This window comes from Pipistrellus hanaki (genome assembly GCF_964339955.1).
Source record: "Pipistrellus hanaki genome assembly, chromosome: 15".
Lineage (NCBI taxonomy): Eukaryota > Metazoa > Chordata > Mammalia > Chiroptera > Vespertilionidae > Pipistrellus > Pipistrellus hanaki.
Genome location: NC_140517.1, coordinates 43,631,651 through 43,657,128, shown reverse-complemented (window position 1 = coordinate 43,657,128; position 25,478 = coordinate 43,631,651). Strand labels below are relative to the sequence as shown.

The 25,478-nt window shown below is 54.8% G+C and overlaps 1 protein-coding gene across 1 annotated transcript in view; it reads left to right on the top strand.

Annotated features, from left to right (window-relative positions):
* The first annotated feature begins 1,155 nt into the window (after positions 1 to 1,155).
* NOVA2 (NOVA alternative splicing regulator 2) overlaps positions 1,156 to 25,478 on the top strand; it is a 32,663-nt gene continuing 8,340 nt past the window's right edge. Inside the window, exons 1-3 of the mRNA XM_084906037.1 lie at positions 1,156 to 1,927; positions 12,941 to 13,084; positions 18,331 to 18,497. Coding sequence (XP_084762163.1) covers positions 1,651 to 1,927; positions 12,941 to 13,084; positions 18,331 to 18,497 — 588 coding nt within the window. The 5' untranslated portion in view covers positions 1,156 to 1,650. The remainder of the gene's footprint in view (positions 1,928 to 12,940; positions 13,085 to 18,330; positions 18,498 to 25,478) is intronic.

Here is a 25,478-nt window from a genome sequence, read left to right as displayed (position 1 = left end):
GACATGAATAGTAATACTCTACAAGGGACGGCTGCTTTGTTCCCCAGCGTTGTAAGGGACAGTGCCTGACGCTTAATGTGCTGATCGAATGGAACGCCAGTTGTGTGCTAGGCTCAGAGCTGCATGCTTTAAACTCGGGTATTTATTGAATGGATACCCAGGGGCCTTTGCGGGAACCCAGTGTTAATTTTTCCAGGAAGAGATGAAAGGTTTCGAGGAGGACCGTCCTCCCAGCTGGGGTGGGATTTATTCTCTCGACCAAGGGAGGCCAAGTTGCTAAGGCTAAATTTCCTTATCTGTAAAATGGGGATAATAAGAAGCCGAAACCGGTTTGGCTCAGTGGATAGAGCGTCAGCCTGCGGACTGAAAGGTCCCGGGTTCAATCCTGTCAAGGGCATGTACCTTGGTTGCGGGCACATCCCCAGTAGGGGGTGTGCAGGAGGCAGCTGATTTTTTTTTTTTTTTTTTCAAATCAATCTTTATTGTTCATATTATTACAAAGGTTCCTCATTTCTTCCCCCCTCCACCAGGTTCCCACCCCACCCTCCGCCCCCTCCCCATCCCCCATTGTCCTCATCCATAGGTGCACAGTTTATGTTCAGTCTCTTCCTCCCTCCCTTTCCCCGATAGTAAATCCCTTTTCAGATAGTAAATCTGTTACTTAGCATTATCTCATATCAATAATACCTCCACATGCCCAATGATACACTTCACACAAAAGACATTTCCAAATAGGTCAACCAGAGGAGGCAGCTGATTGATGTTTCTAACTATCTCTCTCCCTTTCTCTCTGTAAAAAAATCAATAAAATATATCTATATTTTTTAAATGGGACTAATAAGAGTACCTAAAGGGGCCTGGTTGCTCTGGGGATTCCGCATGACGTTTGTGAAGCCCTTCCTTAGAACAGGCCCGGGCACATAGTAGGTGCTCAGCACACGTTCTTTATTGGTGAGGGGCGGGGCAGTTTGGCCCGAGTCTGGGGTCCTACTGTAGCCTGGGGGAGCTGGGTCCCCCTGGCAGCTGGACGGGAGGGGCGTGGCCAACACTCAGGGGCGTGGCCCAGGCTTCAAGGGCAGGCCAATGGGGCTCCGAGGGGCGTGGCCCTGACCGGCATGGGCGTGGCCTTGCGTGGGTGGGCGGGGCCAGGCCGCGGTGGGAGCCTCCGGGAAAGAAGATGCTCGGTCCAGCAGCCGCCGCCAGCCCTGCCGCCGCCGCTGCCACCCGTGCCCGCCGACCCCCGCGTCCCCACTAGCGGCTGCCTCCGCCTCCCAGCTCCGGCCCCCCGCCCCGAGCAGGGCCTGGGGGGCTCGGCCCTCCTCCCGGGGTAGCAAAGAGAAGGGAGTCCCATCCCTCCAGTGGCGCGGCCGGTCCCCGGGCTGGCTCCCTGATTCCCAGAGAGGCACCCCACCACCCCTGAGTTCTCTCCGGACCCCATCTCGGGGACCCCCCTCGGCCCTTCCCATACTGCTCACACCCGTTCTTCTTGTCTCTGTCAGCCCCCCCCCCCCCCGCCCCCCAGAACCAGCTCCCTCCCTCCTTCCCTCGCTGGGGTTCCCCCTCCCCCACCCCGCCGCCGCCGCCCCCTCCTCCTCCCACATCCCCTTCCCTCCCCCTCCCCTCCTCTCCCCTCTGCCCCCCCCCCCCACCATGAGGATGATGGCCGCCGGCGCGGTGCACGGCCTCTTCACGGCCTCCGCGGCCCCGCAGCCGCCGCCGCCCCCGCCGCCGCCGCCGCAGCCCCAGCCTCCCCAGCAGCCGTCGCCGCCGCCACAGCAGCCGCCGCCGCCGCCGCCGCCGCAGCCGCAGCCGCAGCAGCAGCCGCCGCCCCAGGCCCCCCCCATGGAGCCCGAGGCCCCGGATTCCCGCAAGAGGCCCCTCGAAACGCCCCCCGAGGTGGTCTGCACCAAGCGCAGCAACACGGGAGGTGAGAGGGGGCCGCGCTGGGGCCGGGGGTGGGGAGCGCGCCGCCGGGGCCTCGCCGGTCTCCATCCTCCTCCCTCTCCCCGGCTGGCAGGTGCAAGGGCTCCGGGGAGGGGGAGAGGCGCCCCTCCCTTGGACCCGGAACCGAGAGGGGAGCTGGGGAGAGTCCGGACCCCCTCCCTCTCTGGCCGCGGCCCCGGGCCGGGAGCTTTGTCTGCGCGACAGGAGGAGTTGGGGGGGGGGAGGGATGGCAAGTGTCCTTGGGGGAGGGGGCGCCGAGGATGGGGGCGCGGGTCCCTCCGAGCCGGCGCCGTGTCCTTGAGGGGTGTGCGATGTGACCCTGCGGGGCAGGGGTGCTCCCGGCGGCGCGGAGGGGGAGGGGCAGGCGGCCAGGAGGCCTGTGGGCTCGGAGCTTTCCCGTCTCCTCCCCGGGGCTGTCCTGAGCCGGGGCGTCCTGGAGGGAGGAGGCATGTGCGGGCCGGGGCGGCGGGGCTGTGTGTGGGCACCGCCGGGTGGGTGTGTTGGTGAGAGGGAGGCACAGGGGTGGGTGTGTAGAGCTGGGTGGGTGGGGGAATGCGTTGTGGCTGGGACAGGTGTGCGTGTGTGTGTGTTCGTGTGTGCGTGTGGGCCCCGTCAGGCCTGACTGTGTGGCCTTAGGGATCACCGACGAGGCAGGAGGAAGAGGGTGTGTGTGTGTGTGTGTGTGTAAGAGAGAGGGCGGACAAGAGGGGCCGGGATCCATGTTTGAGACCCTGGTGTGTGCAGCAAGGAAAAGTGTGTGCATGTCGCCCCAAAAGTGGCAGTGGCACAGGCGTGAGGGTGTGTGTGTGTGTGTGACAGGCCAGCGGGCGTGTGGGGGACGCTGAATGGGCCGGCCCTGGGTGCGAGCCACGAGAGGCCGTGTGTGCGGAGCAGGGGGAGGCAGTTGAGTGTGTGACACGGGCGTGCCCGGGGTGGGGTGGGCCCCGGAGAAGCTGGCGAGGGTGTGTGACAAGGAAACGGTGTGGGTGTGACTCCGGAGAGGCCGGGGCTGGGTGTGAGGCGTGGAGGTGTGCAACAATGACATCAGAGGGGGGGTGTGCCACGGGCGGAGGTGGGTGCCTGACGAGGCAGAGGCTGGGGCTCCGTGGGTGAGCCGGGAGCAGGGAGCATGTGCATAGGGCACCCGAGGGGGCTGGGGAGGGGAGGGTGTGTGCGGGACACCGGCGTGTGTATACGTGTCACCAGAGGAGAGGGGGGTGTGTGTGTGTGTGTGTGTGTGAGAGAGAGAGAGACACCGGGGAGGTGGGGATGAGGGTGTGTGGCTGTCACAGGAGTGCGTGTGTGGGCCGTCCCTGAGTGTGACCTGAGGAGGGATGTGTACGGGAGCATAAAAGACACGCTGGGAGCGCTCGGTGTGTGTGTCTCAGGAGCAGGCGGTTTGTTGGGGGTCCCCTGAGCCCAGCCCGTTAGCCCCGGAAGGAGGGAGACCCCAGAGCAGACAGGCCCCTCCTGGCGGTCACCTTGGCCAAAATCTCTGCTTCCTCCAGACGGGAGCGGGATGGCCTCGGGCAGAGCACCCGCGGGCCAGGCAGCCAGGCGGGCGGCGCCCTCCGGTGTCCTCCCCCCAGACGGACACGCTGAGCCTCTTCCTTCTGTCCCCGCGCTCCCCCCGCCCTGTCCAGGTGGGACAGGCATCGGGACCCCCTGGCCGCCCGTGAGGGCGTCCAGCAGGAATTGGAGGAAAGGGAAGTGGGGGAGGGGTTGGGAGTGAGTTTCCTGTCCTTCTTCCTGCTCCCCCACCCCCAGCACACACATGAATGCGGCCCCTCCGACTTCCTTCCCTCCTTCCTGTCCCATGGCCGTTCCCCGTGGCCGGGAGGGTCAGGGACCCAGGTGGCCCCGGAGCCCAGCCCCGCCCCCGCCGGTGGGGAGGGGAATCCCATCTCCTCTTAAAGGGGCTGAGATGCTCTAAGCTGGCGCCTTCCTCCGAGGAGCACGACCTCTCCGCCAGAGCCGGCCAGGCCCAAGCCCTTGGCACCCTGCTCTGAGTCAGACTCTGAGACGGGGATGGATCTCCCAGCGAATTCCTCCCGGGAGGTGATCCGAGCGGCTCTTTCGGAGGAGGAGAAATGAGGCGCGGGGAAACGCAGCCACGGGTCCGTGGTCCGCGGTGGAGCGAGGGTCTGCTCAGCCCCGGGGCCGGGTCCCAGAGCTCCTGTGCTTACGCTCGGCAGCAGGGAAACTAGGGTGAGCCCTCAGGGACCACCGCTCCAGGCTCTCGCCTCTCCTCCCCTCCCACGGGCCCAGGGGGAAACTGAGGCCCAGCCATGCACAGGGGCAGCCCTCCATTGAGAGAAGCGCTCGGGGGGCAGGGATGGGCAGGGGTCCGAGACTTCCATCTCAGAAGGGAGGGCTCTTTCTGATACTTCCATGGCCGTGGGGCGTCGGTCAACATCCCTTTTCCGAGCCTCGGTGCTTGCTACTACCATCTGCCAAATCGGGAATAACCGTGACCACAACGATAATACTAATAAAAGCTGCCGGTGTAATTCCGTCATGCCTTACATGCAGCATTTCATTCATTTCATTCTTCCAGTGTCTAGAATGTAACATTAATAATAATAATTAAATAATAATAATAAATTACAATGATGGCTAGCGCTGATGGTGTACAGTGTGCCAAGAATAACTATGGAAAGCATTTGGTGCCGACCAGTCATTGGTTATTCTATTATGTTATCCATTCTGTTATGTTATTCGTCTTACAATGGCAGAGTGTGGCCCAGAGAGGTTAGGTCACTTGCCCGAGGTCAGTCAGCTGGTTGGAGGCAGAGCCGTGATTCAAACTCAGGGGGCTGCCTCCATGGTGTGGGCGGACCCTGTAGGGAACCTGGTCTTCGGGTGAGGGCAGGCTCAGTGAGCTGAGGAGCTCCTGGGGGGGGGCCGGGGGGGGGCACTGCGGCGAGTTCCTGCCCTCGGCATCTGCCCCATTCTCAGGGGCTGGTAGAGGAGATGGTGGCTGTTACACTGGCTTCTGGGTCCTGTGGCTGTCAGGCTGGCAGAGGCAATGGGAGGGAGATGAAGCTCTAAGGACAGGAGGCATTCGGTGAAGAGGAGGATGGAAACTCCAGTGAGGGGGGTGGGGGAAATGACCCCGGTCTGAGGGCCAGTAATAAAGAGCGCCCCCCTTGAGTACAGACGATAACTCTGAAGGTCCCATAGAATGGCCCCCGTACTTCTGGCTGTGTCCCCACTTCTGTCACCCCCACGTATGAACAGAAGCGCACACCTCCCCCCCACCCCCAAAGGTAGCTGACTCCACCCCTTACTCTTGCTCCCAGCATCCCTCGCTCTTTAACGCAAAGACCGCGGCGCCAGGGTTAAGGGCACCCGAGCGGCACGTTGTTTTGCTGCCCTGAGTCTTGGTCTCCTCATCTGGAGAACGGGCACGGGAGGTCCTCCCTCTGCCTCTCCAGGCTGCTGTGAGGGTCACATGAAGTTGCGTGTGTAAAGCACATAGCACAGGGCCTGGCAGATGGCAAGCACGCAATAAGCAATAGCTCTCATTTATTTTTTTTTTAATATATATATTTTATTGATTTTTGTACAGAGAGGAAGGGAGAGAGATAGAGAGCTAGAAACATTGATGAGAGAGAGTCATCATCGATCAGCTGCCTCTTGCACACCCCCTACTGGGGATGTGCCCGCAACCCAGGTACATGCCCTTGACCGGAATCGAACCCGGGTCTCTTCAGTCCCCAAGCCGACGCTCTATCCATTGAGCCAAACCGGTTTCGGCTCTCATTTATTATTATTATTATTATTATTATTATTATTGCTATTACTATTCTTGTTGTTGTTGTCATGAGAATGTCAGAGTCCTGTTTCGCCACTCCGCGGTGAATTCCTCCCAGGGAGTCACCCCCACCCACCTAGCTCTCACTCAGAGACCGTGTCACCGCACACAGTCAGCATCACACTCCCGCGTGCACCCCTCCCGAGGCACACGCCAGCAGTGTTACACTTCTCACACGAGCGGGCCACACCGTCATTCACAGAAAGGCATCCCAGGCCTCCCCCCTCTCTCCCCCAGTCCCCCCCCCCCCCACCCCCCCCCCCCCCCGGCCTCGGCGGCCCCATCCAGCATCCTCACACGCCCCTCTGACAAGGTCAGCATCACACATCCGCCTCCGCATACCTCCACGGTACAGGGGCACTGCCGCCCGGGACCCAGGCAGGAGCGGGTGCGGGAGTGCAGCGCCCCGCTGTGGCTGCCCCAGACACCTGTCCCTGGAAGCGGCACCGCCACAGCATGCACCCCTCAGCCCTGCCTTGGCATGGTGGCCCCCCTTTCAGATCAGACCCACCTTTCAGGCTCCGCTCTCTGACCGTGCTCCTTCCCAGCACCCCAGCTCTTTGGGGCAGGTAAACATTATTGTTCTTTTCTTTTTTAATATATCTTATTGATTGATTTATTTATTTTATTTTTTTTTTTTACAGAGAGGTAGGGAGAGGGATAGAGAGCTAGAAACATCAATGAGAGAGAATCATCGATCAGCTGCCTCTTGCACACCCCCTACTGGGGATGTGCCCGCAACCAAGGTACATGCCCTTGACCGGAATCGAACCTGGGACCCTTCAGTCCGCAGGCCAATGCTCTGTCCACTGAGCCAAACCGATTAGAGCGGTAAACGTTATTTAGAGGGGCAGAGGGGTTTGGTTGCTCTTTTCAGAGACACTCCTGGAAGAGGGGGAGGCACCGAGGAGGGGCGGAGACCAGAGACTCATAAAGACTAGGAGAGGAGCCCTGACCGGTTTGGCTCAGTGGATAGAGCGTCGGCCTGCGGACTGAAAGGTCCCAGGTTCGATTCCGGTCAAGGGCATGTACCTTGGTTGTGGGCACATCCCCAGTGGGGGGTGTGCAGGAGGCAGCTGATCGAAGTTTCTCTCTCATCGATGTTTCTAACTCTCTATCCTTCTCCATTCCTCTCTGGAAAAAAAAAATCAATAAAATATATATTTAAAAAAAAAAAAAAAAAAAAAAGACTAGGAGAGGAAAGACAGCCCCTTCCCAAGGTGGAAATTCTTGCACCTGTAGCCGGAGGACACAGATTAGTCAGGAGTGCCAAAGCTGGCATCGCGTCAGTCCCTGGCATGAGCAGAGGGATCTACCTGAACCCAAGGAAAGACCTGAGAGGGGGGTGGAAAGTTTTGGCCTCTCGATTCTGCTTCGGTAGAAGGAAGAGCTTTTTTCACAGGCAGCGTCCGGAACATTCAAAGAGGCTGGGATATGTGAGGCTTGGGGGCTCCCGGTTCAGCAGAGGTCACGTGCCCCTCCCCTTGCTGCAAGGCAGGCTGGGAAATAGAGGCCTGGCTTCTTCCCAGGGGAAGTGGGACTCGCCCGGTGAGAAGTGCCCTCAAATAGGAAGGACATGCAGACTCGGAGAGGACCCGCCTGGTGGCCAGGATGGCGACGCTGGGACCCAGAGTTCTGAGCCTGAAGAGGCGGGAGGTCTCCGCCGCTGAGACTGGCTGAGGAGGGGGCTCCAAATTCCCACTAGTCTGATACAGCAACCACACAGTACCCCAAGATGGTTTAAGGGGTCCTGGGAGAGACTCTTTTTTTTTACACCATTGTATGCTTATATGAATGCGCTTTGTGGGGGAGACACAGCATAAATGGTAAAAGTGATTGGATGTAAAGTAAAGGGGCTGCTTGTCTTGTTTCATGCTATATCCTAAAACAAGGCCTGGCCCCGGCCGGGTGGCTCAGTGGGTTGGGCGTTGTCCCATGCACCAAAGGGTTGTGGGTTCGATTCCCGGTCAGAGCACATATTTAGGTTATGGGCTTGATCCTCGCATAGGGGAGGCAGCCAATTGATGTTTCTCTCTCACATCGATGTTTCTCTCTCTCTCTCTCTCTCTCTCTCTCTCTCTCTCTCTCTCTCTCTCTCTCTCTCTCTCCTTCTCTCCCTTCTTCTCTCTCTGAAGATCAATAGGAACATATATTCAGGTGAGGATTTAGAGGGGGAAAAACACACCATTGTGCAATAAGGCCTGGCACACGTGGGTGCCCAGGAAGGATTTGTTGGCGGAAGCGAGGGGAGGGGGCTAGAGGAAGGAGGGAGTGGTGGTGCAGGGGGTGGCAGAAGGCTGCAGTGAAGAAGGTGGCATGAGGATGGAGAGGGTCACAGAGGGGCTGAGGGGGAGAGTGGGAGCAGGATCTCGTTCTGCCCGTGAGAAGACATTTCTCCTCCAGGAAGCAGGGAAAAGCCAGGGCAGCCCCTAGGGGGTAAGTGATGGAGGAAGAGGGGTCTCCCCGCCTTTTCATATTCCCCAACAAAACCCCAAATCTTACAGGCTCGTCTCTCCACTTAGAGAACACACTTCCCTGTGTCAGACACTGGGGTAAGAACTTACACTCCTGAAGCAGGTAATAATAATAATAATAATAGAAATAATTGCTCTGGCTGGGTGGCTCAGTTCGTTGGAGCCTCACCCATATACCCAAAAGGTTGCGGGTTCGATTCCCAGTCAGGGCACCTACAGGGGGCAACCAATAGATGGTCCTCTCTCACCTCGATGTTTCTCTCTTTCTCTCTCCACTCTCTCTAAAAATCAATAAGAATATATCCTCGGGCGAGGATTACAAAAACAGTATAATGATGACGACAGCTAACATTTTTCAAGGGCTCCATGTGCCTGAAACCACCCTCAGTACTTCACAGTTTACCATGTTCTCACGGACAACGGCCCTGCGAGGAAGCGCTATCATGTCCCCATTTCACAGATGAGAAAACCGAGGCCCCAGGGCACACGGGCCAGCAGTGACAACCTTCACGCTCCGCCTGGGGCTGTCTCTGCCGTTTCCCATGGGAATTCCCACAAAACCCGGGAAGTGTGAGAAAGGGCGCCGGAAACGGGGCGGGGACCAGTTCTCTTTGGAGCAGATGATTATCTTCTCTCTTCACGAGGGACGCTGGCTGGAGGGCAGGTGGGGAATGGGAGTCAGAGAGCTGAGGCCTAGTGAGAAGGGCGGGGTCTCCCGGTCACGGAACCCTCTTGCTGAGCCGTCCAGGAGACAGAGCACCAGCCCCCTCTCTCTGTGCCAGGTGTAGGGGCGGGGCCACCTCTGGAGCCCGGAGAAGAAAGTGAATGGGGGTGGGGGAGGGCCAGGGTGATTGATGGGAAGGCCCCCTGGGGGGGGGCTAATTACCTAATAGGCTTAATGGTCTGATCAGGCACCTTTAAGAGGATTGCCTTGGGCTCAGGGAAACCCCTTCATTCTGGACGTCCTCCCCGTGCAGGCACAGCCACAGTCAGCCCCTCCCCTCAGGCCCCCACCGTAGCACATCGGGGGACCCAGAACCTCCCATCTAAGGGACCAAGTCCAGACCTCACTCCCAGTAGCTGAGGAGGGGGCTTCACATTTCTGATCGTCTGATACAGCGGCCACCTAGCGCCCCTAGATGCTTTAGCTGGTTTAAGGGGTCCTGGGAGAGCTGTCTGTTTCTTTGTTTTGGGGTTTTGTGTTTTTGTGTGTGTGTGTGTGTGTGTGTGTGTGTGTTTTACCATTGTATGCTTCTATGAATGCGCTTTGTGGGGGAGACACAACATACATGTTAAAAGTGACTGGGTGTAAAGTAAAGGGACTGCTTGTCTTGTTTCATGCTATATCCCCAGGGACCTAAAACAAGGCCTGGGCCTGGCCGGGTGGCTCAGTGGGTTGGGCGTTGTTGTCCCATGCACCAAAGGGCTGTGGGTTCTCCTTATCGGCTCTGAACGTTGGGATGTTGGAGTTTCATGGGAGAACATGGACGACAGGTTTCCTTTGCTTTAACAGAAACAGTTGAAACCCACGGGGAGGTGTTTTACAGCCTTAAGCTCTGGAGGCAGAAACGCCCTCACCCTCACTCCCACCCACCCATCCCCACCCCCACCCCCGGTCACTGCCCCCAGTGTTTATCGCATGCCCACTGCTGCTGGGCACCGGGTGTCCCTGGCACATGCCCCCCGTGGGCTTCTGGGACACGTTGCTCCGAATACATCCCCTCCTCAGCGGGTAAGGAAAGCTTCCAAGAACAAGAGGCACTTGGGTGGGGATCCGAAGGACCAAAGGCATTCACGGGGGCAGGGGACTTGCAGGCAGAGAGGATGTGCAAAGGCCCTGAGGCGGGGCGGAGGAAGACATGCTGGAGGGCGGAGGAAGACGTGCTGGAGGAACAGAAAGGAAAGTGTGCCTCGTGCCCACAGAGAGAGACCAGGACCTGAAGCTGGCAAGGTGGGCGAGCCCCATCGCCAAGGGACTATGGTGGAGAAGGCTCCAGCATGCATACCCCGGGGGGGGGGGGGGGGGGGGAGTACCGAGGGGCCACCGTTGGGTTAGAAGGTAGCGAGGCGAGCCACCTGCCATGAGGCCGCGTGAACCGAATGCTTTATCCGTGACCAAGAAGCAGGGCACAGACGCCCTCGGCTCCGCCTTGGCATCTCGGGTCTGAGACCGACTGTCCTTGATCGCATTGGCCTTTGGCCACGGGCAGTGGAGGGTGTCAAAGAGGGAGGGAGGGCCCGGGACGAAGCGGCGTCGCATTTGAATCTCAGCCCAGCAGCTCGCTGCCTCGGCGCCCTTGGGCTGGTGACCCGGAGCGGGCGCCTTTCCCCCTCCGAGTCCCCCTGTGCCTCAGTTTCCTCTTCTGTCCGCCCGCCTCCCTGGTAGGCTGCGAGGAACGGACCCGGCAGCACGGTGCCAGGGCCACAGGGAGTGCGGAGAGCAGCTCTGGATCCACTCCTCCCTCCGCCTCCCGCTGCTCCCCCCTCAGACTGCCATCGCCTCCCGCCCAGGCCTTCGCAGTCCCCGCTCACTGGGCTCCCCGCTCTCCACCCTGGCTTCTCTCAGTCTGCTCCCCTCCTGGCGATCTTGCAACCTAAGTCAGACCGCATCCCTCCTCTGCTCAGAGCCCTGCGGGGCTGCCATCTTCTTTGGAGTAAACACCAAAGACCTCACTGGGGGCTACGAGCCGGGACACCCCAACCCCACTCCTCTGAGCCCTCATGTCCTCCCACTTTGCTCTCTCCCTCAGCCCCAACCACTGGCCACCGCACCCCCTGAAACACCCAGGCTCAACCCCACTCCAGGGCCTTGGTACCTGCTGTCTCTCAATAGCCACAGGCTGGCTGGGGACAGGATGGCAGGGGTTCAGAGCAAGGACCCTGGGGCCAGCCTGGCTTCCAATCCCAGCCCTGCCGCCTGTGCCAACTGGGCGCTTCCTTTACCTCTGTTTCTCATCTGTAGAATGGGTGCGTGTGTGTGTGTGTGTGTGTGTTATATGTGCGTGTGTTATATGTGCGTATGCGTGTGGTGTGTGTGTGTTATGTGTGTGTTGTGTGTGTGTGTGTGTGTGTGTTATGTGTGTGGGGGGGGGGGTGGTTGTTGTCAGTCCTCACCAGAGAGTATTTTATCATTGACTTTTAGAGAGAGTGGAAGAGTGGGAGGGAGGAGGGAGAGAGAGAGAGACATCAATTGGTTGCCTCCCACACACACCCTGACTGACCGACGGGGCTGGGATCAGGGATCAAACCTGCAACCCCGATGCTTGCCCTGGACTGGGAATCGAACCCGCAACCCTTTAGCGCGTGGGCCAACGCTCTAACCCAGTGGTTCCCAACCTTTCTCATGCCGGGACCCTTGCATACAGTTCCTCATGTGTGTCGAGACCCACAGGTTGAGAACCGCTGCTGTAGAGCCTAAGACCGTCGGAGAACACAGATATTTACACGACGGTTCATCGACAGGAGCAAAATTACAGTTATGAAGTAGCAACGAAAATAATGTTATAGCCGAAACCGGTTTGGCTCAGTGGATAGAGCGTCGGTCTGCAGATTGAAAGGTCCCAGGTTCGATTCCGGTCAAGGGCATGTACCTTGGTTGCGGGCACATCCCCTGTGGGGGGTGTGCAAGAGGCAGCTGGCCGATGTTTCTCTCTCATCGACATTTCTAGCTCTCTATCTCTCTCCCTTCCTCTCTGTTAAAAAGCAATAAAATATATATTTAAAAAGAAAATAATGTTATGGTTGGGGGTCACCACAACATGAGGAACTGTATGAAAGGGTCGCGGCGTTAGGAAGGTTGAGAACCACTGCTCTAACCACTTAGCAACACTGGCCAAAACGAGAATGGGTGTGTGTTTTTTTAAAGTACCTCCCTCACCACATCAGTGTGAAAAGTAAAGGAACTGGTGCTTGTAAGTACTTGGGAGAGAGTCTAGCCCATAGCAGGTGCTGCAGAGTGTTCGATAGAGAAAGCCACATTCTCAGGAGGGCTTTCCTGGCTAGCGGATCTGACAGTGCGGCCCCTACACGCCCTGTCCCTTTCTTACCTCTTTAAAAATATATATATTTTTTTTTAATTGATTTTTTACAGAGAGGAAGAGAGAGGGACAGAGAGTTAGAAACATCGATGAGAGAGAATCATTGATCAGCTGCCTCTTGCACATCCCCTACTGGGGATGTGCCCGCAATCAAGGTACATGCCCTTGACCGGAATCAAACCCGGGACCCTTCAATCCGCAGGCCGACGCTCTATCCACTGAGCCAAACCGGTTTCGGCTTCTTGCCTCCTTTTGTTTTCCCAGCACCTAGCACAGTCTGACAGCCATGCTGTCTGTCCCCGCTCTAGAAGAATGTAGCTGTGCGAGCTCTTGGCTTACCCACTAAAAACTCTTTCGGCCCCGTTTTCCGCGCAAAATCAGGGAGTTGGCTTTTTTCCGTGGCTGTTTCGCCAGCACCGTGCTAACTAAGCACATAGCAGGTGCCCAGTAACTATTGGTGAGTGAGTGAATGAATGAGTGAATGAGTGAATGACCATCATTACCGTTTTCCTGTCTGCTGTTCTCATGGCCATTGCTCCTGGCGATCCCAGGGGTTCCCTAGGCCCCCCCCCCATGCTGGCACCGGAAGAAGGGGGTCCCCTCTCCAGGGGAAGACCCCTCCGCCACTCCCCTCCCCCCTGACTCTCCTCCCGCCTGTGCCCCTGCAGAGGAGGGTGAATACTTCCTGAAGGTGCTGATCCCTAGCTACGCGGCGGGCTCCATCATTGGCAAGGGCGGGCAAACCATCGTGCAGCTACAGAAGGAGACGGGAGCCACCATCAAGCTCTCCAAGTCCAAAGACTTCTACCCGGGTAAGCCCCTGCCCGCCAGCACCCTGCCCGCGGCCCCCATTCCTCCCACCTGGACCCCGGAGGGGGGCCAGCAGCTGCCCCAGGGACTGTGAGAGTGGTGGGGGACCTCCCCTCCCCCTAAGTGTATGTGGGGTTGTGGGGGGGCGGGTCCGGGACAGAGCCTCTCTCAGCCCCTGGGGCCAGGCCCAGAGCAGATGGGGGTGGGGGCAGGGCAAGACAATGGGCCTGCTGCATATTCATGAGCTCATTTGCATGATGTGCCCGGCAGATGTGCCCCTTCCCACACACCTGCCCCTCTGGGTCAGTTGGAGGCGCTTGTGAGGAGGGGCAGGGAGGCAGGTGTTAGGATGCTCCTTGGGGCTTGTGGGCCAGCCATGCTTGTCACACACACACACACTCTGTGTCCCCTGCTCTTTCTCTTCGCATTTCTCGGTCACCCCATCCTGCCCGGATATCTTTTCATTGATTTTTAGAGAGAGCGGCAGCGTGGGGTCTCCCTGGTGTTCTGCCTGCCATGTCTCTTTGCCATCCTATCTCCGGCTTGCCCACTTTCTGTTCCCTTAGGCTCCCGTCCCACTGGCCCCTCTCCGTCTCCCTGGCTCTGCTGGCTATCCCTAACACCTTGTTCTCAGTCCCTCATCCGGTCTGCCTGTGGTCCGTCTCTGCTTCTCCCTCTCCCTCCCTTCTGCATTTCCTCCCTTTCTCTCTTCCCACAGCTACTCCCCGTCTTTTCCTCTCCCTCCACCTCGCATACTCTCTCCTTGTTCTTCCTCCTGCTCTTCCAACTCTGTCTGTTCAATCACCCATTCAACCAGCGTTCCATAGCACCCCTCCATGGGGTCACCCCTCCTTTCCCCTCCCTCTGCTCGCCCACCTCTGCCTTCATGTTTCGCTCCTATTCCTGCGCCCCCGGCTCCCTCCTGGGTGGCTCTGTTCTCGTCCTTCCCTCTCTCCAAGCCCCAGGCTTCTTTCTGCCTCTTCGCCAGGTCTTTCTGCTTTCCCACAACCGCACGTTTTCAACGCCCCGCCACTCTCTCTAACCCCCCTCTGTCCCTCTCTCACCCTGCACGTCTCCCTCCCAAGACCGATGCCTGAGCGGGGCACCCAGGATCCCAGGGGAGCCCCCAAATGAGTGCACCTTCGGCCCAGCCGGTTCTAGTTCACCCTTAATCCCCTTGGGGTTTTTTTAGGTCAAACAGCAGAGATGGAGCCCAGGGTCAGGACACATTTATTCTCTTTCTCTTTCTCTCTCTCTCTCTCTCTCTCTGCCCCTCCCCCTCAGTAAGCAGCTTTGGCAAGAGGTTTAGAGAACGGTCCAGGGAGCCAGGCAAACTCCCTTTCTCTTCTCCCCTGGCCCAGTTGCCCCCAGGCCCCTCCAGTCCACAAGCGACAGACAGGACCTCTGCTTGGGACATGCGTCCGAGGACACTGTGTTTCTCGCCCCTGAATCACATTCTGAGACATGAGACACGTCATCCTCCCCTTCCCAGCTCAGGGACACGCCCCACAGACCAGGCAGCTGGGAACCCCGGAGGACGGGACAGTCATTGACTCTCCGGGGATAAACACAATCCCAACAAACGGCGTAAGCCAGCGTCTGTCCCCAGCCTCGGACGGGCGACGGGCCTCCCTCCCTGCTCCCGATCTCAGGGCCTGTGCCAGCCCCTGACTCATACCCAGGACCCAGCCCACTCTACCCTAGTCCTGCCCCTAGGCCTTCCCAGGGCCCACGGGAACACAAGAAATAAGATGCTATTACCGGAGACACTCGGCTGCTTCCCTTTCAGTCATTCATTCAGCTCACGCTCTCTGAGCACCTCCTCTCTGCCCAGAGATGGGGACACGGCAATGACTGAGATGCCCTCTCGAATCTCACAGCCCTGTGTGGGGGACAGACCCAGCATGAGGGGTGACCCAGAGTGGTCAGGGCGAGGTGAGGAAGCCCAGAGGATGGTGAGAGCCCAGAGCCGGCACTCAGCTCAGCCTGGGGAGGTCAGGGAGGGCTTCCTGGAGGAGGAGCCCAGAACAATAAGTAAAAGAGAGAGGGGGAAAGAGCCGTGGAGTGTTCCAGGAAGATGAAATAGCGGGCTCCAAGGCTTGGGGGAGGGCGGCTCATGCAGAGAGAGCAGGAGAGGAGTGGAAAGAGTCTGCCAGGCCTAGCAGGTGCACACACAAACACGTACACTGCACTTGTGTGTCCACTCTAAAACCTCCTGGGAGGGGCAGGAAAACCCCAAACCCCAGATGTCATCCTTTCGGGTCATCCATAGAGACACAGAGACCCAGAGAGCGCAGGTCCCTGCCCGAAGCCACACAGGCTCCTGCCCACGCCCCCAGACACCCTAGCTATTCTCAGCTCCTTCTGAATTTGAGCGTCCATCTGAAGCCCCGGCCCCCATCCCAGAAGGAAAACACACACACACGCTTTTTAAATTTTGATTTATAAGACATTTGCACCAAGGGGCAAAACCCTAAGTGACTACTTCATACATTCACACAAACCCTTTTTTTTACTGTCAAAAATACAAAAGCAGCCCCTGCCTGTGTTGCTCAGTGGTTAGAACATCGGCCCATGCCCCCAAAGGCTCCCGGGTTTGATTCCCAGTCAAGGGCACGTACTTGGGTTAAAGGTTTGCTCCCCACCCCGGATTCGGAGGCAACCAATCGATATGTCTCTCTCACATAGATGCTCCTGTCTCTCCTCTCTCTTCCTCACCTCCCCACCTCTCTCACTCACTCACTCACTCTTTCTTCCCCTCCCTCCCTTCCACTCTCTGAAAAGCAATGGAAAAAAATATCCTCAGGAAAAGATTAACAACAAAAAAGAAGCAAAACTGCAATCCTGTTATGCCTCCCATCTCTCCTTCCCCCCCTCCCCCCATCCCACTACACACACACACATATTTCACACACCGCAAATTTAGTACATGTGGCTCAGACTGTACCCTGGCCGGGTTTCTCAATGGTTAGAGCTCTGGCCTGTGGACTGCAGGGGCCTGGGCTCAATTCCCGGTAAAGGGCACATCCCTCGGAAGCAGGGGTGTGGGGAGGGGTGGGGGGCAGCCGATCGATGTGTCTCTCTCACATCGATGTTTCTCTCTCTTTTTCTCTGCCCCCCTCCTCCTCCCTCCCTTCCACTCTCTCTAGAAATCAATGGAAAAAGTATCCTCAGGTGAGGATTTAAAAAAAAAAAAAAAAATCAGACTCTGAGCCAGACACCTGGGTTCACAACCCTGCTCTTTCCCTGCTGGCCGAGTGAACGTGGACAATCCCCAGGCTCCTCTGTGCCTCAGTGTCCTTAGCAGTAAGTCAGGAATAATAACGTCGCCTGTCTTATATATCCGAGTGAACAAGTATATAGAAAGTGCTTAGCGTGGCGCCCGGTGCCGGGTGTTATGTAAGCACCAGCTGTTATTATTGGACAGTCTCTCCGAGTCTCACCGAGCCCCGTAACAGCCCCGTGGACCGGGGTTAAGAACCACAATGGGGGTGGGGGGTGCGGGGATCACAGACTCTCTGAGCTGGACAGAACCCCTGCAGGGATGGAGAACCTGGCCACTTCATCCAGGCTCTCCCTGGGGCCACCCCGAATCCCCCCAGTCCCCACCCTGACCCACACCCTTTCCTATTTACACCCAGACGGAGGCAGCCTGCACGCTGACTCACCCTTGGCTCAGACCAAGCCATTGTTCTGGGGTGGGGGGGGAGTCGGAGTGAGGAACAGCGGCCCCAAGGAGACAGAGGATGTCAGCGACACAAGGGACCCAAGACGGGGACACCCACACACGGCGAGGCTGGCCTGCGAGGCTGAGAGAGGGCAAGCGAGGGGTCAGAGCGGTAGCCCCAGCGTGCTGCGTGAGAACGCCCCCGGGACACTGGACACGCACCCCCGTGTCCCAGACAGGCAGTCACGTGAAGCCTGGCACACACGCAAGACTTTTTACAGAAGCAGGGAGCTCACTGGTCCTGCAGACGGTGTCCCGCCAGAGAGAGACACACACACAGCCCCACCCACAGCTCACCCAGGCACTCCCATCCTCAGACCAGCCAGTTCAGTGTACAGTCTTCTCTGGCTGTAATACATACGCTCGACACACACACACACACACACACACACACACGCACACACAAGCACATCAGTCCTCCACCCAGTCTTAGGTCCTGACACCTGGGTCTGCCTGTAGGTCTCTTTCTTAGATTCAGAGATAGACACCAGTCATAGCCTTGTCTATGTCCCGCACACACGCTCACAGACATATACATTCGTACCACGTACCCATCATTCAAATAGTTTTTTGAACATCTAGGGTGTCCAGCTGTCTCCTTCCCTTACACACCAACTTCTTTCCTGGAATCACTGTGCCATGCGATTATATCTCATCTCTCCTGCTCTTTCTCTTATACACACACACACACACACACACACACGCAGATAAAGATCATTTAGCCAGTCCTGCCTCCAGGTGAACACACGCATGTGTGCACACTCACACACACACACACACACACTATGATGCCTGGGTCAGAACCAGGGCCAACATGTGCAGAATTTCCAGCAAAGGCACCCAGTCAGTCCCCCATTGCCTGCTCTCCCAGGAGTTGCCTTTGACCCCCTCTGCCCTGCCCTGCGTCCACACCCGTGCCCTCCCCCACCCCTCAGCCCTCCATCTGGTGGGTCCAGGCAGGCACTTAAGTCCTCTCTCTTCTGTCTCCCCATCCCCCAACCCTTCCCCATCCTCTCTCCAAAAGCCCAGAGGCCCTCGCTGCAGGCTTTCAGGGGTTGCCATGGCAACGGGACCTCATCCCTCGTCCCCCTGGGGGTGGGCTGAGGACCCGGCCAGCCAGACCGATAAGGGGGTTCCAGTTACTGTGGCAACCGTTGCAGGCCTGAGCTCTCCCGCTTCTGGAAGGGGGGGGGGAGTGAGTGAATGGTTGCCAAAGCAACCGGGAGCCAGCAAGGACTGGGAAGAGGCAGCTGAGCCCCGTCTCCCCTGCCCAGGGCCGCTGTGGGCATCACCAGGCACTTAAGCATCATTCTTCCACCCCCTTCGGGTTGTTTTAGGGGAGGGCAGCGAAGGGCCGGTTATAAAACAGGGATTCCACTCGCTCTCCCAGCTACCCACGACGGCCTGGGCTTGCCCAATGCCAGCTAGCCCTGGCTTCCCAAATGTGACCACACCTTCTCAGGGCCTCAGTCTTTCTCTTGCCATTAAAATGGGGCCTGTTGTCTCTTCCTTGCTCAACAGGAACCACAGAGCGAGTATGCCTGGTTCAGGGCACAGCAGAGGCCTTGAATGCTGTGCACAGCTTTATTGCCGAGAAGGTCCGAGAAATCCCACAAGCGATGACCAAACCTGAGGTGGTCAACATCCTTCAACCCCAAACCACAATGAACCCCGACAGAGCCAAGCAGGTCAGCAGGGGCAGATGGGTTTTTTTCTTTAAAGCTGGTGAGGCTCGGGAAATGACACGTTCTCCCACCCCTGGATTATTAGGGGGGTTCAGAGGGTTACTGTTGATAAAATGTTTGGCAAATACCTACACGGCCGTATCACTTAGCAAGTACACCTAATTGCATTATTATTATTATTAGGGAGTCCACCTGGGGACTCCAGTCTTGCTGACTGAGGGAGAGGGTCAAGGTCTAGGAGAATTTGGCCCACAGCCCCCGAATGACCCCTCCTCCTCCCTGGGACCCTCTCCATCCCCTCCCGCCCTCCATCTCATCCCATTGTCTCTCCCAGCAACCTGCCTCCCACTTCCTGTTCTCGCCGGAAGTAACCTCCGCGACAGCCCCCGCTCCGCATCCCGGGGAGTGTAGCCTCTCACGCTCCCCCCCCCCTCTCTCTCTCTCCATGAATTACCACTGTATGGGTGCAGCCACCATTTTGGAGAAAGGATGTTTCGTTAGCAGGAGAGGGGCGGGCCCCTCCCCTCCCACAGAGCCATCTCTGGGAAAGACGGGAGGAGGAGGGCAGCGCCTCTCCGCTCGCCGTCTCCCTCACGGGGCCGCCGCGGCCGGGGGGCGTGGCCAGGGAGCGGACCAATGGCGGCCCAGGCCGCTCCGGTTGCCATGACGACGGTGTGGCAGGTGGGCTGCTGCGGAGACTCCCGGGCCGAGGGACCCAGGCGGAGGGGAGCGCGGGGCGAGCTGCGCGCTCCCCCGTTTTCTCTCCCGGCTCCCGCTCCCACAGCCCCTCCACACGAGGTGTAAGAGGGGCGAGAAGCCCTGGGCGGCGGACAGGCCACTTGGGAGGGGTCCTGCATGTCCGCCTAGAAACAAATGGGGGGCCTTGAGGGGAAAAAAACATCTGGAATTCTTGGTCATTCTTGTTGCTCTGGGTCGGGAGGAACCGCGGACCGAGCTCCCCCCAAGTTGGTGGGGGGGAACGGTGGTGGGAAAGCCTCGGAAGAATGCTGCCTGGCAAGCAGCCGGTTGTCCCCAAAAAAAGGACTGGGGCTGGGAGCGCGGCCGCTGTCCTTGGTGCTGAATCCGCTCCTCCGCGCCCTTCGCCCTGCCGGCCTCTGCCACCAGCAGTGTGTCCACAGTGTACAGGGAAGCGAGGGTATTGCCTCTTCCCTCCACCTTGGTCGCTGCCACAAGGGACCCCGGGTCCATCAAGAGTTTGTCCATGTTGCAGGGGAAACGGGGTCAGCACCATGTGTGCCTGAGCCTCCCACCTCCACCCCCTCCGAAGCAGCGGAGTCGGAGGTGGATAGGACCAGGATTTTTCCCTGATTACTCCAGGACTCCACAGAATGAGAGGGATCAAGCCCTGGAGTCATACGTTGATCTGCATCTTACTCTGATGCTTCTTACCTGTGTGACCTTGAGCAAGTGACTTGGTTTCTCCACATGCCTCATTTCCTCATCTATAAAATGGGCTTTATTATGGCCCCTGCTTAAGGTTCACCGATGTGGAAAATCACTTAGCATGTATGCCTAATGCCATGATCGGCAAACTGCGGCTCACAAGCCGCATGCGGCTCTTCAGGCCCTTGAGTGTGGCTCTTCCACAAAATTGCCACAGCCCGGGTGAGTCTATGTTGAAGAAGTGGCATTAGAAGAAGTTTAAGTTTTAAAAATGTGGCTCTCAAAAGAAATTTCAATCGTACTGTTGATATGTGGCTCTGTTGACGAGTTTGCCAACCACTGGCTTAATGCACAGAAAGTTCTCAAAAAAAATGTTATCTGCTGTTATTATTATTACGGGATTTTTTTTTAGCCAGGAGACAGGTCAGGCCATTCCCTTTTTCCCTGGACTTGCTGTATTACTCTGAGTCTTCTTCCTTTCTATAAGCCTCAGTTTCCCTTTCGTTACAGTGTGGAAGCTGACCAAACCAGGGATTATAAAATGAAATGCCTCCAGGACTCAGAAAGGGAACGTGAAGGATTGAGGACCAAGGCTTCATGGCAGAGATATAATCCCACCCATTAAGGGGGCAGCTGCTGCTCAGCTACACTTGATGCTTGCCCTTTGGGGATGTGGACATAGGGTTGCCACATCTTCCAAATTTTTCAAAAGAAGCCAGAAATCCTTGAAATCGGCTGATTTTTAAAGAACAGCTTCGATTTTAAATACTATGTGGCGCCCTAGCTGGTTTGACTCAGCGGATAGAGCGCTGGCCTGTGGACTGAAGGCTCCCGATTTTATTCCAGTCAAGGGCACATGCCTGGTTGCTTGGCTCAATCCACAGTAGGGGGCGTGCAGGAGGCAGCCAATCAATGATTCTCTCTCATCATTGAAGTTTCTATCTCTCTCCCCCTCTTCCTTCCTCTCTAAAGTCAATAAAAAAAATATTTTTTAACAAAACACTTTGTGGTTACAGGCTGGTTATGGCCCAAGGAAAAACAGTGTGCCACCAGTTTTGCTAAACCGGTGATGCTCAGCCCTGGCTAGAATCTGAATTATCTAGGGAGCTTACAATAGGTACTCCAGGGTCCTCACCCTGACCCAGAATTTCTGGGGCTAAGGCCTTGGAATCTGAATGTGGACTCTGGCCTGGGATCAGATCCTAGCTATATTGTTCACTATCTGAACCTGTAACCTTGAGTAGGTTACTGAACCTCTCTGTGCCTTTATTTCCCACTCCGTAGAAAGTGATAATAATAGTACATCCCTTGTTGGGTTATTGCCAGGATTAAGTAAGTTACTGTATGAGAGTTTAGAAAAGCGTGTGGCACATGGTAAGCTGCTGCTGCTACCATGGTCATTACTGTTAGTTTAAAATCTCCAGACTTGCAAATCATGGGACAGATGGTCTCTGAGGTCCTTCTGGCTCTCAAATGCCTACAATTCAATGGCTCTATGATTCCAGGATTCTACGCATCTATTATTCTAAGATTCTACGGTTCTAACATCCTGAGACCCCGGGGTTCCATGGAGCTGCCCCGGGGACTCCCTCGAAGATGCAGTGGCTCTCCGTTCTGGGGCTAGTGTGAAGGCAGCCACTGTCTTCTGAGGCTTCCCATGAGCCGGGCACCAGGCGGGCGCGTTAGTTGTTGAATATCCCCAGTCACTGTGTGCGTAGCTGTGACCATGTCAGAGTGGGAGATGAGGAAACGGAAGCACAGGGAGGTGAAGCCATTTGCTTCCAACCTTTTCTTGGCGATGGGTTTGGGGAGAAATTATTCCATCCTTCGCCCATTGCTCTGAAATGCTTTGTCACATAGGAGGCACCTCTTTGCTGCCCGATCTGGTTTTGCACTCTCTTTGTTCTATCCCTTTCACTTGTCAGGCTTCTTATTTTCTGATGACTTTTTTTTTTTTTTTGAAATAACAGTTGTACTGAGATATAATTCACATACAGTAAAGGTCACCATTTTTAAGTATATAATTCAGTGGGTTTAGTATATTCACAAAAGTGTGCATTGATCACCACTACCTAATTCCAAAAAAAAACTTCACCACCTCAGAAAGCTCTATAACCATTAACAGTCACTATCCATCCCCCCTAACCCCCCTCCCAACCCCTTCCCAACACTGATTATTTTGGTGTCTAGGGATTTGCCAGTTCTGGATATTTTATATAAATTAAATTATATTTATGTGGGGTTTTGTGCCTGGCTTCTTTCCTGTAACATAATGTTTTCAAGATTCATCCATATTGTAGCACAAGCATGTCAAACTCAAAGGCTAACTCAGGCCAAATAAACAAGGTTTAAGTTTATGTGGGCCGCAAAAACACGAAAGCTTCAATTTTCATAGAAATGTAGGTCTATTTCATTAGAGACATGTTGAATACAAAGGGTTGAAATAAATGAGTCATGTTAACATAAAATAATAGAACATTTTAATAAAAATTAATATTTTTTCTTGAACATTAATTTACCAGACACTGAATAACCACACAAATTAATAAGCGTAACACAAATAGACCTACCTATTTTTCTTGTTCTCCAAAAGCAAAATGTTTCCTGTTGCACACACCAAACAAGTCAGTCCAAGACTAATGACGTGATAATCGGCTGCTAAAATATTCACTGCTAGTATTAGTGAGAAAAATGGTGCGGCTGCACATAAGACAGATAAGGGAAATGAATGCAACACGATTATAGTAATCAGTCATTAGCAAACATTGTAGTTAGTTATTGGTAATTATGTATAAAAGGATATTGTAAGAATTAAGTTACGAAAATTTTATTAAAACATTTCTTACTTACCGTTATATTGGCTGGTCCGCATGCGGAGTTTGACATGCTTGTTGTAACACATATCAAAACTTCATTTCTTGTTATGGCCAAATCATATTTCATTGTATGAATATATCACATTTTTGAATCCTCCCCTGATGATATGTCTATTGATTTGAGAGAGAGAGGGAGAGAGAAACATTGATCAGTTGCCTCCTGTACACTCCCCAACCAGGGATGGAACCCACAATCTAGGTATGTGCCCTGACAGGAATTGAAACCACAACCTTTTGGTGTAGACTCTACACTGTAGAGGATCCACGCTTCAACCAATGGAGCCACCTGGCTGGGACTGAACATACCACATTTTTCTATTCATCAATTGACAGAAATTTGGATTGGTCCTACTTTTTAGTTACTATAAATAATGCTGTTAGTGAACATGAGTGTGAACATATGTTTTCAGTTCTCTTGGGTATATACCTAGAGATGAAATTGCTGGGTCACAGGATAAATCTGTTTAACCTTTTGAAAAAATTGCCAGACTGTTTTCCAAAGTGGCTGAAACACAGATGTGAGATTTAAATTCAAGTCTGTCTAGGAGGTAACCATGACAACAATCATTTTTTTTGGTACCTACTATGGGCGCATACTAACTGCACACTCACCTGGCACCTTAGCTTGACACATACTCGTGTTTCCCCGAAAATAAGACATCCTCCGAAAATAAGACGTAGCACATGGAAAGATAAGACATCCCCTGAAAATAAGACCTAGTGCAACTTTGGGAGAAAAAATTAATATAAGACACTGTCTTATTTTCGGGGAAACAGGGTAGTATGTGTTCAACAAATGTTGCTTGTTTGAATGAATGTATGATGACATGCCCACAGGGGCCAAGCAGAAACATGACTAAGGGGAGATACCTAGGTGTATTCTTGCAGTGGCAGGCTCTGTAAATTACCTAAAGAACAGCCATACTAAGTTCTGGCTAATTGTGACCAGGCTTGAATTTCAAGTTTGTCATTTTATAATGATCTCAGTAGGGCCTCACAATAATCCTACAGAAGAGGTCTGAATATCCCCATTTTACAGATGAGAACACTGAGTCTCAAAGAGATTAAATCCCTTGCTCAGCATCAGCGATGGAACCAAGATTTGAACCTGAGCAGGTGTCTCCAGAGTCTAAGGCAGCTTTTCAGTGATGTGTGTACACAGACTACAAACTGGTGGTCTGGCTACTACACAGTGGTCCTTAGACATTTTCAAGAGGTTGCCAGCCTTTAAAAACTTGGATGCTCCACAGATGATAAATCAGAATGTCAAGTTAATCTTAGAAAACTTAGATGGGCCTGATTAGTCCCTTTTGATCTGGAATCCTAAGGTAGTTTTGAAGGTAGAACCAACGGCATTGCTGATTGGATGTTGAGTATGAGGGAAATAGAGGGTACCTAGTCTTGGGTCTGAGTAAAGGGATGCATTCTCCATGAACAGGAATGAGGAACATGATGGCAGAAACACATTTGAGGAGAAAGATGAGAAGTTCCAATTTGGACTTGAAGTTTGGGGTATCCATTCTACATCATACTGAAGCTGTGAGGTTAACAGCTGAATCTGTGTCTTGACATGTCCATGCTGGGGCATAAAATAGGCGAATAAACAGGTTTTGATAATTGGTTGGTCAGGGAAGGCCTCTCTGAGGAGGTGCATTTGTGCAAAGACCTGAATGAGGAGAGAGGTGAGCCTCTTTTTCCACAACCCTGGGAAAGGGCTCCAGATGAGGGATCAGCAGGTGCAGAGGCCCTGAGTCTGGACTGAGCTTGGCAAGTTAGAGGAACAGCAGGAAGTCTGATGTGTCTGTGGTGGAGTCAGCAAGGGGGAGGGAAGGAAGAGGTGAAGTCAGAGAGATCAACAGGGAATTGAGCCAGTGGAGTAGTGAGCAGTTCTCAGCTTTGTCAGACCCAATGACCTCTTTCTCCTACAAACACTTCCTATGCCCACTTAGTCTCTGAAATTATATAGAAAATGCGTATGTGAAACATAACTAGATATGTAAATTTTTTAGTATTTTTATTGACATTTTTAGACAGGAAGGGAAAGAGAGAGAAACATCGATTTGTTGTTCCACTTATTTATGCATTCGTTGGTTGGTTCTTGTATGTGGGGGCCCTGATGTGAGGGTCAAACCCGTAACCTTGATGTATCGGGATAACACTCCAACCAACTGAACTACCAGGCCATGGCTAGATATATAAGATTTTTAAAAATATATTTTTATTGCCGAAACCAGTTTGGCTCAGTGGTAGAGCATCGGTCTGCAGACTGAAAGGTCCCAGGTTCGATTCCTGTCAAGGGCATGTACCTGGGCTGCGGGCACATCCCCAGTAGGGGATGTGCAAGAGGCAGCTGGTCGGTGTTTCTCTCTCATCGACATTTCTAGCTCTCTATATCTCTCCCTTCCTCTCTGTAAAAAATCAATAAAATATATATTTTTTAAAATATATATATATATTTTTATTGATTCCAGAGAGAAAGGGAGAGAAAGGGATAGAAACAATAATGAGAGAGAATCACTGATGGCCTGTGCGCCCCCAACTGGGGATAGAGCCCACAACCCGGGTAATTAAACTGTGATCTCAACCACTGAATCACACCGGTGGGGCTGTAAGGTTTTTAACAGTAAAGCACAGTTCAGTGGTTTTACGATATGGAGTTGTGCATCCATCACCATGACCAATTTGAGAACATTTCATTTCCTCA